This window comes from Phyllopteryx taeniolatus, chromosome 13 (assembly GCF_024500385.1).
Source record: "Phyllopteryx taeniolatus isolate TA_2022b chromosome 13, UOR_Ptae_1.2, whole genome shotgun sequence".
Lineage (NCBI taxonomy): Eukaryota > Metazoa > Chordata > Actinopteri > Syngnathiformes > Syngnathidae > Phyllopteryx > Phyllopteryx taeniolatus.
Genome location: NC_084514.1, coordinates 504,036 through 516,421, shown reverse-complemented (window position 1 = coordinate 516,421; position 12,386 = coordinate 504,036). Strand labels below are relative to the sequence as shown.

The 12,386-nt window shown below is 42.8% G+C and overlaps 1 protein-coding gene across 5 annotated transcripts in view; it reads right to left on the bottom strand.

Annotated features, from left to right (window-relative positions):
- LOC133487553 (ryanodine receptor 3-like) overlaps positions 1 to 12,386 on the bottom strand; it is a 102,645-nt gene that overhangs the window by 3,957 nt on the left and 86,302 nt on the right. For 3 of the 5 annotated variants that reach the window (XM_061794300.1, XM_061794302.1, XM_061794303.1), the window contains 23 exons: positions 12,245 to 12,354; positions 12,095 to 12,146; positions 11,968 to 12,024; positions 11,785 to 11,884; positions 11,627 to 11,706; positions 11,477 to 11,553; positions 11,318 to 11,391; positions 9,994 to 10,011; positions 9,384 to 9,464; positions 9,206 to 9,294; positions 8,974 to 9,102; positions 8,785 to 8,889; positions 7,827 to 7,908; positions 6,366 to 7,684; positions 5,262 to 5,320; positions 5,014 to 5,185; positions 4,846 to 4,932; positions 4,564 to 4,764; positions 1,780 to 1,910; positions 1,648 to 1,690; positions 497 to 624; positions 362 to 422; positions 140 to 286 (listed from right to left, as the gene is read on the bottom strand). In XM_061794300.1, coding sequence (XP_061650284.1) covers positions 140 to 286; positions 362 to 422; positions 497 to 624; positions 1,648 to 1,690; positions 1,780 to 1,910; positions 4,564 to 4,764; positions 4,846 to 4,932; positions 5,014 to 5,185; positions 5,262 to 5,320; positions 6,366 to 7,684; positions 7,827 to 7,908; positions 8,785 to 8,889; positions 8,974 to 9,102; positions 9,206 to 9,294; positions 9,384 to 9,464; positions 9,994 to 10,011; positions 11,318 to 11,391; positions 11,477 to 11,553; positions 11,627 to 11,706; positions 11,785 to 11,884; positions 11,968 to 12,024; positions 12,095 to 12,146; positions 12,245 to 12,354 — 3,402 coding nt within the window. The remainder of the gene's footprint in view (positions 1 to 139; positions 287 to 361; positions 423 to 496; positions 625 to 1,647; positions 1,691 to 1,779; positions 1,911 to 4,563; positions 4,765 to 4,845; positions 4,933 to 5,013; positions 5,186 to 5,261; positions 5,321 to 6,365; positions 7,685 to 7,826; positions 7,909 to 8,784; positions 8,890 to 8,973; positions 9,103 to 9,205; positions 9,295 to 9,383; positions 9,465 to 9,993; positions 10,012 to 11,317; positions 11,392 to 11,476; positions 11,554 to 11,626; positions 11,707 to 11,784; positions 11,885 to 11,967; positions 12,025 to 12,094; positions 12,147 to 12,244; positions 12,355 to 12,386) is intronic. The other 2 variants (XM_061794301.1, XM_061794304.1) reach the window with 1 other exon arrangement.

Below are 12,386 nucleotides of genomic sequence, written 5' to 3'. Positions count from 1 at the left end.
GGCATCAAAAAGGTTCATCCAAAAGAGCTTCTATAATGGGCAAACTGTTGCTTTTGGGTTATATTTCTGAACTGCACATTATAAATTGTGATCAGATTGTGAGGGTATCCCACACAGTCGCCCGCATGAGGCGCCTCACCTGTTTGCCGTTATGAGTGACAGAGGACAAAATGGTGCGGAGCGTCTTGAATCCCATGGCAATGTCCAGTAGATGTGCAGCAAAGAAGAAGTTGTTGTAGTGGCCCAGAATGGACATGGTCGTGTACCACACAAGGTACAAGAACGACTGGTATGGAAAGACATTTGAAGTTAATTGCATTTTCTTTTTCATGTATTCATCCATCCAACCATCCACACTTACGTTGTCTGTAAAGACCACCCCCATTTTCCAGATATGGTACATTGTATCAATTGAGCTCAACCTGTCAAAAGAAAAACAGTCAACAAAATGTTTCAATTGCTTGATGCTTCCTTATTTATCTATGTCATCTCTCACCAGGACACCAATGAGGCCTCCTTGGTGACAGCTTCCTCTGTAGGATTAAAATCCAGAGCACTTTTGTCCAAGCCCAGCAGCTCTGCAATCCTCTCAGCGCCATACAGATCACCATATTTCTTGATCACCTACAGGGAAAACAGGGATACAGCGCCGAGTCTCAGCAATAGCAACAGGAAGGGTACACCGCGGACCGGACACCAGCCGGTCATATAGACCAACAACCATTCACACTCACATTCACACCAAAGACAATTACAGCCTGAAATGAACCGGGAATCTTGAATGAATGTTTTGGGAATGTGGGAGGAAAACACAGTGTGCCAGAGAAGACCAACACAAGTAGAGATTCGAAACCCAGAATCTCTCAACTGTCAGCCAGCTGTGCTAACAACAACATTGTGCTGCTGTGTAAAAACTTGGATTGCGTTCAATGTTTTGTACAGTTTTGGATAAGCTAGCATTATTGGGAAGCAAAAGAGATCTTACTTTTGTACAGGAGGGGGAAAATGCTGAAACCGAGGGCTCTATTTTCATGACTGGCGTAAGATCCAGCCCTGCGCTGGTCGTAACTCTGCGAGGACGTTGGTGATTTCGTGAACAGGCGAAACTAGGATGTCTGCGCCGGTGTGGGCCTCATCACAGGCGACTTCAATCCTGTCCAATCGACGCGGCTCCTCTTATTCCCTTTAAATGCAGTGCGTGAGTGGCGTACTGTGCCAAAACCTAAGCATGGCGCCAGTCGGTGTAGATGTAGATAAACTAATACTCTAATCTAATAAATGTAACACCAGAAGCTCACTCTGCTAAGCGCATCTCCGAGGGCGCAACCTCGCTACAGCAATACGCCCAGTCGGCGCGGAGCAGTCTGCCAAACGGGCAAACACGCGCAGCATGTCTTACACTTGCATAAAAATCAGGATGTGCCAGTTTTTACGCTGAAGTGCAACTCCACCGTCTACAAACGAGCCCTGAGATTCTCTCCGCTTCGGGTCTTTGCCATAAGTAAGCATACGTTAATTACATACTTCTATCTTTCTCAACAAATCAATGTTTTTCTGATCGAAGCAAAGTTCTTAACGACTTCGATACGGCCACCCCAAATGCACGATATTTTGTTTTGAGGGTACAAAATACTTGGCATGGCTTACCTTTCGTTTGACAAATTTATCCCAGTAATTGTTGGGGAAGGACCTGACAAAAGAGCATGAAAACAAAATTTGATTAGGCACACACTTAGCAAAGATAACGCAACGATCTGAAAAAATGTGAGTCAGACTCACGGCGTATTAATGACCAGCCGGTCCCATTGTCCTTTGATGTCATCATCTGACGGCTGCTCTGTGATGTAAAGTCCAGCAAACTCCAACTTCCTGGCTATCTCCTTCTCACGCTTGAACACCACCAGAGGAACCTTACAAATCCAGTAATACATTTATGGGTTCCCTTTGTGGTGTTCTAGTCATCTCCATTATAGATTGTTTCACTTGGAAAGTACACTATAGGGACAAAAGTACAGTGGAACCTTGAAAGCCGCAATTTCAGGGAAAAAATCGGATCCAAAGTCACTGAGAATTTGGGATTTTTAACCAACGCCTGCACAAGAAGTTACCAAACCAGACCTCAGCATACCTTACAAGTGTCAAAGCATGTTTTTGTTTTTTGCTTCCTTGTGTGGCTTTTTGTCAGCACTTATTTCAAAAGAAGGACCATTCTCAACAAGAACATGACAGAAGAAAAGACAGATACACTTGTGAACTCACATTCAAATCTGTTAGCTTCACCGATCATGTCATCACTCTATCAAAGGCAAAGGCCACTGCCTTGTGAGGTGCATCTGTGACACAAATCACCTTCACATCATGCCTTCGTCATCCATCATTAAAGTTGATTCTCTTGTGTCTTGTTTTTACATTTGTATAACAGATTTTCTATAGCGCTTGCCTATGAGGCGAGATTTGTCTCCAAAAATGAGTCACACAAATATTTACACGTTTTTAAGATCCATAAATATATCCGCAATTTACACATTTTTCAGAACCACAAATATATCCACAATTTCGACGTGTTTTTCAGATGCACAAATATTTCCGCGATTTACACGTGGGTTTCAGATCCACAAACATATCTGTGATTTACACGTTTTTCAAATCCACAAATATATCTGCGATTTACACGTGTTTTTAATGTTTGGTCTGCATTTCTCATGACTTATCATTTGTAAATATTCAATTCTGCTTGTGAATTGTTGCCGGTGCGTTTGCGGATCAGCGAGCCCGCGCATTTATGTTTGAGACAAACATAAGGCAGTTTTCAAGATATTCACACGCACACAGGTTGAGAATATGCACACGTGGGAAGGTCGGTCCCTCCGCTAGGCGGCAGGGTTGCTGTGTCTGTCGAGAGCACAGACTATAAAAGAAATGATTAAGAGCTAGCCACAGTTATTATTTAAACAGTGTCAGAATAACATGTTTTTTGTATTTTGCTGACAGATAAGGAAGGCGATTTATTTTTATTTGACTTACTGATGACGGGGCTGCCGATTAGCCACCTTGTTCGGCCATGGTCGGGATACTGCTGATTTCGGCGGGGTCGGACCACAGACTGTCGGATTCCGATAAAAATGACTTGCAGTCAAGTCATCAACGGAGTCTATAGAATCTTTTTGAGACAAATCTCTCCTCATGAAGGTTGCAAGTGAGCTGGAGCCAATCCAGCTGACTTTGGGCAAAGGGCAGCGGACACTCTGGAGCGATCTCCAGCCAATCGCAGGGCACACTCAAATTCATAACTAAGGACAATTTAGAGTGTTCAATTAACTTAGCATTCCCATTTTTGGACTGTAGGAGGAAGCTGAAATAGCTTTTTCAATACCTTGACAAAAATCCACCGAGAGACCATGCAAACTCCACAGAGGAAGGCAACCCAGAGCCTCACAATTGGAGATCAGACGTGTTAAAGACTATTCCACCGTGTTGCCTGACACTGGTAGCGATTATTTCTAGGTTAATGATTTCCTATGGGATTATTTTGGGTTTTTTTCAAAATCTGAACAAATTGGAGGTCAACTTGTGTGTTCAACCAGCGTATTGGGCAGACATTTTGAATTCAGGCATGCAAAAAGCCAAACAAACAGGTCCTTTTAAAGCAGTGATTCCCAACCATCCATTGGTCCATAGTGTGCCACGAGCACTCTTCAGGTGTGCTGTGGGGAATTTGAAAATTGTATTTCATTGCTCCAAAAATATTCTATTTACAATAAATAATGTATCTATTGTTCATCTATTTATGCCAGTGAGGCATAGTGACAGACGGAACTGTCATGATCTGTGCCCTGCAGTTCCCTTTTTGGAGCTTGGGTGGCGCTTTGTGCCTCTCTTTCTCTCTCTCTCTCTCTCTCTCTCTCTCTTTCTCTCTCTCTCTCCACAGCAATCAAGACCACCTCGGCCGCGCACCTGTTATCAATCAGCACTCATCACTACCTGCATATAAGCCTGCCTGCCAGATTCAGAAATCTACCCTCGTTCGCGGTACGTAGGCCTTCTCTCACGATTGCACTAGTCCTCCTTTGTCCTCCTCTGTCCCCGGTGCTCCTTCCGTGTTTCCCGCTTCGCTGCCTGCTCCAACCGTGCCGTCAAACTTCCCCGTTCCAACACATCAGCATCACTCCTCGGATATCCTACCCCCCCCCCATGAGCTGCTAATTATTAAACCATCCAACCTCCGCCTACTTTTGGGTCCAGTCCTTTTTCATACGATAACCAATCGTGTCAAGAACAAACAAATGTTCTTCTATTAGATGGCGGGAAGTACATACAGTAATTGCTGTGTATCTACGTTTTGTGACGTTTTTGTTTGTTGGTGTGCCCTGAGATTTTTCATTTGTAAAATATGTGCCTTGGCTCCATAAAGGTTGGAAATCACCGTTTTAAAGCGTTCCTAGAATTCAACATCCCTAACCCTAACCCTAATTTGAATATGGCGGCCCAATGCTTTTGTCCATATAGTGAACAGTATTTATGTTTGTAAAGTATATCATGTTCATGAGGAATGTATGTGTGTACCTTCAGGTAGTAGTATCCCACTACACACAAAAAAGATATAATAGTGTGCAGTATTGCCAGACAGCGAAGTGTTGGTGCCATGTAACCTGTACTCTCTTGTAGGATAAAATATTCAAGAGAGCCGTCTTCCTCCTCCTCCTCCTCCCCAGTTCTCCCTCGACCATTCCAAGGGTCCTCATCATCAGAGTTATCACCAGTCACCTTATAACATTAAAGAATTGGAATAGATTTGTTTGACTTTATTTTTACCCACACTTTCATGCCGTACAGTATTTAACTCACTTTATAAAAGAGAAGAATGAAGTTGATTGCAAATGCAACAAAGAGTGCCAAAAATCGCAGGTTGTAGAAGTTTCTGGCTAGGTAGTTCTATAAAATACATCAAGTAAAAAAATTCATCAAATACTCGTCAGCCATTTATTGGATCCGTTAAATGAGAGATAATCTGACCAGCATCTTGGTCTGGTAGATTTCCAAACCAGCAAAGAAGCTGGCTGTGAAGGCCTCGGGTGGTTCTTTCTTCAGACCGAGTCGCTTCTTGGGGACTTTCCTCTCCAAGGAAGGCTCAGGAGGGCCTTCATCTTTGGCCTTGTCGTGGTCCTTCTTCTCGCCATCATCAGAGCTACACCAAGAAACATTCTGTTAGAGAAGCGTGTGGCAGGAGACCACTTATTAATACAACGACACAAAATACTCACTCTGCTTTCTCCGAATCCGATTTGTAGTCTCCATTTGATGCCCGCTTCTTTGCAGCCATCTAAAAAACAGATTAATAGCTACTTATATTAACTCTAGAGATTGCAGGCCAGGACGTCATTTTACGGAGCCCACCTTGACTGTTCGACTGTATATTGTACTGAACATTTAAATCGAGAACCCATTTAAATGTTAAATATTGTCACCCCTCTCATTGTAACTATGAGGCTTAATTTGTTTGTAAGGTGAGGATATAAACCGGATGAAGATGCATGCATCTATTCATCCATCCATTCGTCCAACTCTGTAGCTGCATTATTTACCTTCTTAATAATATTGTTTTATCACCCAACAGAAGCTACACACCAAATGTATTCAAAATAGGTTTACATTTCTAATATGTACGTTAAAAAAGGGTAGCGAGCAAAAAGTGCCAAAAAGTAGTTAATCCAAAATCCTTAACATGCCCTTAACACGATATAAAGGGTTAACATTCAGTCACCAATGAGTTCCATGTAAAAGCATCACACATGCACTTACAAAATGAAGCGCAATGGAAGCTTCAAGGTGGAATATTGCCAACCAAAGTGCAACAATTCAGAGTTCAACCCAAATTGGAAAAACCGATTACACCGATTGTACCTCAAAGGTCAGACAGAAATTAAGTTCAAACGATCCCGTAAGAAATAAACACATTTCTATTTGAGCTCACGGAGCATTAATGACCAAAGGATTAGCACTTGCATGTGCTTTTTTTAAAGACATAAAACACTTAATTAATTCCAGCAAAACCGACAGTCTCACTTCGCAAACACCTTCCTATGTCTTTCAGGCATCTTCAAAGGGTGAGAGGTTTTCATTTCTTTTAGCTTTGATAAACAGTGGTTGACACCTGTTTACAGTCACATGAGAGGAATGTTCAAAATGTTTCTGAAAACATTGAAGTTGATGGCAACGGTTTTGCATTTTCTGAATTATTTAACTCAGTATAGATTGCTAACAGTTTGCACGACACACAATGAACCAAATGAAATGAACAAAACCTAGAAGTCAACCACCATTGCGGAAGATATTGTGGAGGTTCCAGTGTATTAGACAGCACTAACCTGAGCCTTCTTCTGCTTGACAGCAGTGGCTATGGATGGAGCATCGCCTCCCACAACCACCTCGGACACGTCCCCCAATCCAGGCTCTGCTCCATGCTTGCCCTCCTTCTTAGGCGGGACGTTGAGCAGCTCGGCCATCAGCTCGGTCTCGGCCGCTTCCCCCTGAGCCATGTGAGCCAGCTCGGTCAATGCTGACGCCTCGTGCGCCTCCATCTTCTCCGTCTCCAGCACATCCCCGTGGATCCCGAACTGAGTGGGATCTGGCATGTTCCCCAGGATGTCTGTGACCTTCATATTCTTTGCCCCTTCAACAAGGCCACCCCCAAACATGGTCGTCCACAAAATATGCAAGAAACCCCATACCAAGCTGTAAACAAAATGGAGGAGACCTGTGATGATCATCCAGAAGAAAGCAAAGAAGCCTTGCACCGTTTCCCTCACGCTCATCTTCCGGAATTTTCTGTACTGTTGTTTCATGCTCTTGAGAGTGAGCAGCTGGCGGAAGTGGCAGATGTTTTTCCTCATGGAGATACAAGCAAAGGTGAAGGCAGATGAAGACTCCAAGATCACACTCTCCTCCTCTTCCTCCTCCTGGTTCTCGGCCACGCTCTGGTTGACATCTTCGTCATCTTCCTCCTGACGTTCGACCGGGTCCGGCTCTGAAATCTGAGACGCTAGTTGCATCTCGAAAATGGTATCCTCGCAGAAGTTTACAAACAGTTCCATTTTCTCGCTCTCCCCGCCTTCATTGACCACATCAAAGATGAACTGTCGCTTCGACTCCTTCACCTGAGGTTTCTCCCACTGGGTTCGACTCGACTCGCTGATATCAAAGTAGACTCGTTCGATGCGCTTGGCTCCGCCCATGATCTCAATACGACCCAAGTAGGGTTCAAAGTAGCTGAGGACACTCTCGGCCAGGTCCAGGAACGTCGAAAGGCGAGCATCATGTGGCATGTGCTCTGAGAGGTTGGTTAGCAGAACGGCCACGTTAAAGCCAATGTCTTTAGCGGGCTCATGGAACCTCTCCACGAACTGCACATAGTTGAACATGTCGTTTTCATCCGCCTCGGCACAAGACAGAAGAAACTCAATCTCCGACTGGGAGTACTGCTTCTGGTTCTCCATGGACTTCTGGAAATCCTTCTTGGAGATGAAACCTTTGCTTTCGGCATCATAGATCTTGAAGCTGTCTGAGGTGGTCAGGTCCTTCAACTTGAGGAACATGTCAAAGAACTTGAGGATCATTTCCACATTGCTGGACGATTCCACCAAGGTGTCAACCATTTGTTTACCAATGGTCCCGTTGACAACATTTCCTGCAAAGAGATATGGAAATCTGTCACATCAAAAATATTTCATTACAATATTGCAGATTACATTGCAGCATTGTTCTGTCAATGCAAACACTTTTTTATCCATCATAAATGTTCTTACAAATACATGCTGCTATGACTTCACCTTCGAGAAGAGAGAGCATCATAACGATCATGTCCTTCTGCAGGTCCAGCAGCTCCTTTAATAATTCAATCTGACTGGAGTCCTGTTAGTAGATAAAGGCAGGACTGAGACAGCTGGTGGCCTCCTTTGAACTCTGCTGTCCATTGTGTATGGTCTGCTCGTAAACACCTGCCTCGCAAGTCCCGAAGTGTGCTTCTAGGTAACCTCCATCCATCAAAAGCAGCGTTAATGTTGTTTTCTGTCTAAAAACAGATGTCTCGCCAGTCCGTATCGTTTAAGGTCTTCAAACTGAGGTCTTCAAACTTTCATACGTTAAATGTAAATCCTTCCATCTGTTCTCTGCCTCACTGAGCATCTTTGGTGGGATATTTTTTTGTATTTTAAGTCGCCAATATAAGTTTCTTTTATCATAGTATGCAAAAACAAATCCTATATATTGCATTGATTAAACTGCTATATTTGTAGCACTTACGTATGTACGAATATGCAGTATATTCCAGTTGCTAGCACGAATGCTGCTGTACGTATGTCAAGGCATTTGTTCTGAGATGATAATGCAGCATGTCTCACTAACGCTAAGAGGATTGAGACAGACGGACACAGGCAGGGTACATTCTGGACTGTTCGCAAACAAATGATACTGCAATATTATTTGGGGATTTTTAAATGAACCCCATGTTACAGGTAAAGTTGCCATTCGCAAACTTTGAGTTGAGTTTGAGATGAATTTTATTGTAACACAGTAATTTGTTGGTATACTGTACAAGTATACAGGGTTATATATGTTGTAGCCCATTTTATGCGTTCATTTTATTAAGTGTGGGTCTCGGTAAGGAACTGATCCCATTTCCAATTTGGGAGATGAGCTGAAAAATAGGGTGGCACCCTGGTTGATTGGAAGAGTATTCTGAGCATAAATCATCAGAAAACTAATGTTTTCTCGATCAGGATTTCGTACCTGGGATAACTTCATCTGCATATTGGCAAAAACATGCAGGAAGCCCACAACTGCATCCCACAATCTGCTATGAGCCAGACTCTGTTGGTTTCCAATACATGGACCCTAGAGCACACCACACAGATCTCAGTTGATAAATGAACAGATTGCCGAACCCCTGTCACGGTGTTGTGTGTTGTGACATTGCACCTGTATGTACTCCGTTAATGAGTTGAAGACCTGCTTAGCAACGGCCAGCGCTTTGGAGAAGTTCCTCTGACCCGCCTCGTCAATAATATCCTTTCCAGAGTAGTACCAGTAGAAATCACTGATGGATTCCTGTCACAGGAAATATGAATGCATATCAGACGGTGGAAACTATAATATCAGTATGAAACATAGACACCGTATTGAAGGAAGTGCTCATAGCAGAAGATCACACCTGAAGCCTGAGCAAGTAGTCCACAGTGCTAATAATGATGTTAACTGTAGTTGTGTTTCCAGTCTGTGTCCTTAGAAAGTTCTGGAAATCTGCAGATAATTCATTCACATCATTAACCACTTCATATTCCAAAATGACGTTACCATGATCACTTCTTGGTTTAAATGTATAAAGATACCGTTGTTATGTCCCTCGCACAGAAGCTGCAGAAACCTAAAAAGATCCTTCGTGAACTCATCGTTCTGAAGCACTTTGGAACCTGCAGAGGCAAGAAACCATCAGTGGTAAAGCAGTCAGAGAACATTCCCGTTTATTAAGACACACAATAGTGATAGGATTGCTTTTCCACTATATGTAAAGCTGCATATACAACGAAAACATAAGAATGCTAATACAACTGAGCATTGCTGTTTGAACAGCAGCAAAACCGCATCGGTTCTTGCAAACAAAGCAAAGATTTGACTCTTCATATATACCGGTTAGTATAATCCAAATGAAGGCAACTCAAAACAACTGGCAAGCACTACCTTCTTGTGAAAGAAGAAGGAATTTGGGTCGTCAGACCACAGACTGAACAATATATTGCATCGATCTACCAGATGTTAAAATGTGCATGCATGCGTTCCTTCAGCCCGGGTTAATAAAGAGCAAGGTGCTTTTGTAATGCATTCAGGGTGAAAAGTGGAGAAAGGATCAGCGGGGCATGAATGAAGGAGTCAAACAGGGGGAGTCATCAAGATGTCAGCATTGCATGTAAGAGTAGAGTAGAATCTAAACCGTGTATTTACCCCGCTCACTCACGTTGACTGCGACCGATGACATAAAAATGATCATAGGAACAAACAAAAAGCAGACATAAGCAAAGGAGGACATTGATATTCAATCACATCCACAGGAGACAATGATTGTACTCCCGATATAACGCTATACATACAGTGATTTGCAACATAAGCTTGGAATTGAAGTTCTTAAAAAACATTCTAAACGCTACAGACAGGGATTAAAACAGATACCACCACTTATGCCTGAGTTTATGAACTTGAAACGAGCTGCAATATGCATCACGGAGCATTTTTGATGTACAGTATATACAACTTTAGGTACACTGGCGCAATCTAATGGGGTCCAATGCAAGACCTGTGTGGATTCTCTAAACCGAAAGTAATACGATACATTGTTAACAATTGTGCTTGCCGTTTGTAGATGGGTAGAACTGCGCCATACTGAGCTGTTTAGGTGTACTACGTCGTTTACAAAAACCAAATGCAGCATTAGAAATCATTCTCCTTTGATTGCGCAAATGTACCTAATGAAGCGATTCATGACTCTACATACTGTTCCATTTTAAACGTTCTATTTGTACTTGATAAGACGAAGTAAAAAGTGAATTGGTTGACCGCAGAAAGACCGGACTTGGACATAGAGTAACACAGGTTCATTCGCCTGTGTGATGACAACATCAACATGAAAGAAAACCACGATATGAAAATGGAACTCTGCAACCACAAAAGAGCACCAAAGTCTGTAGGTCCGGAGTGTCCAGTGATGTGGGACGAGAACTCAACGAGCCTGACGACAACGTTACATCACAGCAAGATGCCTGAATGTAGTCCAAAATTCAGCCTTTAAAAAGAGTCATACTCAGAAAGTGTATTCAAACTATATAGGTGTTAATAACATTGTTGAATTTATATGCATATGACATATTTCTCAATGGATGTCCTCTCTGCCAGTGCTAATCAAAACTGAGCATCATTATCTCTTTTTTTTTTACATCTCATTAGATTGGGCAGGTGTGCCAATTGAAGTGGCCAATCATCATCATGTGTGCACCTGAAAAGAGCCAATATTGAAGAGTTTGAATGTCCTTGCGTATGTCTGTCTGTCTGTCTGTCTGTACTGTATGTATGTATGTTGCTCTCTGTCCAACTGATATCAGGATTGTGAAAACGCTGTTAAAAATGTAGTTAGCTTGACCAAAAACATGTATAACTCAATAGGTTCTTGGAAGTTAAGTAAGGACTGTTTACTTTGACCTGAAAATGTCAACATAATCATTTGGGTGCTATAAAGAGTATGTCAAATAATGTTGGTGCTGATTAACTCTCTTACTTGATCCCTCTTCTGTAACCATCCCAAGACCTTCTGCTTTGTTTTGCCTCTCAAAAGCATTGAGGTCCAGCACACTGAGAAGGAAAGATGAGCCATTACTGGCTCACATTCATTGAAGTTCTTATGGCTAACTTGAAAAAGAGCGGGAAACCTCATTACCTGCAAGACATCATTAGTCCAGATAAGCTTTTGAAGAAGCCGACATCTCGCTTCTCTTTCAGGTAGTCCAACATTTTCTGCACAAAAGAAGAAAGTCAACTAGGTTGATGCGGTCCATTGAATCGTTTCTGCTTGGGGAGCAACCATAACCTGCTGGACCAGAATGTTTCCCCCATTGAGAATGGAGATGCCCAGTTTCAGGGTGAAGGTCACCATGGCATCCAGTCGACCTAATGACCAAAGAACGTAAATCATACCATATAGCAAATGTGGTGAGTGCGTGAGGGTGGACAGGTAAGATGTTTTACCTTTACTAGCGCCAATCATCTGGAGCAGCATTTCTGCAGCCCCGCGGTCATGCAGTCGGGCCTGCTGGTACAACATCTTTTGCTTCTCCATTTCTTTCTCCTGTAAGACAAGACACACATCGTGCAACATGCTGTGTGGGAGAGAGAGAAAAGAGGATCTATCTCTGTTTGCTTCAATCACACCTCAAATGTTTTCTCTTTCTCTTCCTCATCATTCTCCTCTTCACCTTCAGCACAACTCTGTGAGGGAAAGGTGACGTAAAACCGGCACTTTTTGACATTAGTCAAAGTCAGTAAGTCAATAATGTACCTTTGCCATCATATCTGCATATGCAATATATAACGGATCATCTTCCAAAGAGCTGAAACAACAAGAAGACAAATATTGCATGGTTAAAGGACGCACGGCCACATATCGCGTGTCATCTGTGTGTGCGTGTATGTGAATGTGTGTGTTTACCTGCACTCTGTAAGAGCATTGTGGCTGAAATGCAAAATGAGCTGGTGAAGAGGATCGGGCTGTTTTCTGACCTCCTCCTCTTCCTCCTCTTCCACTTTGTGTTGGGTTTTCTGGACAAGTTATGGTGTACCGTTATTAATTA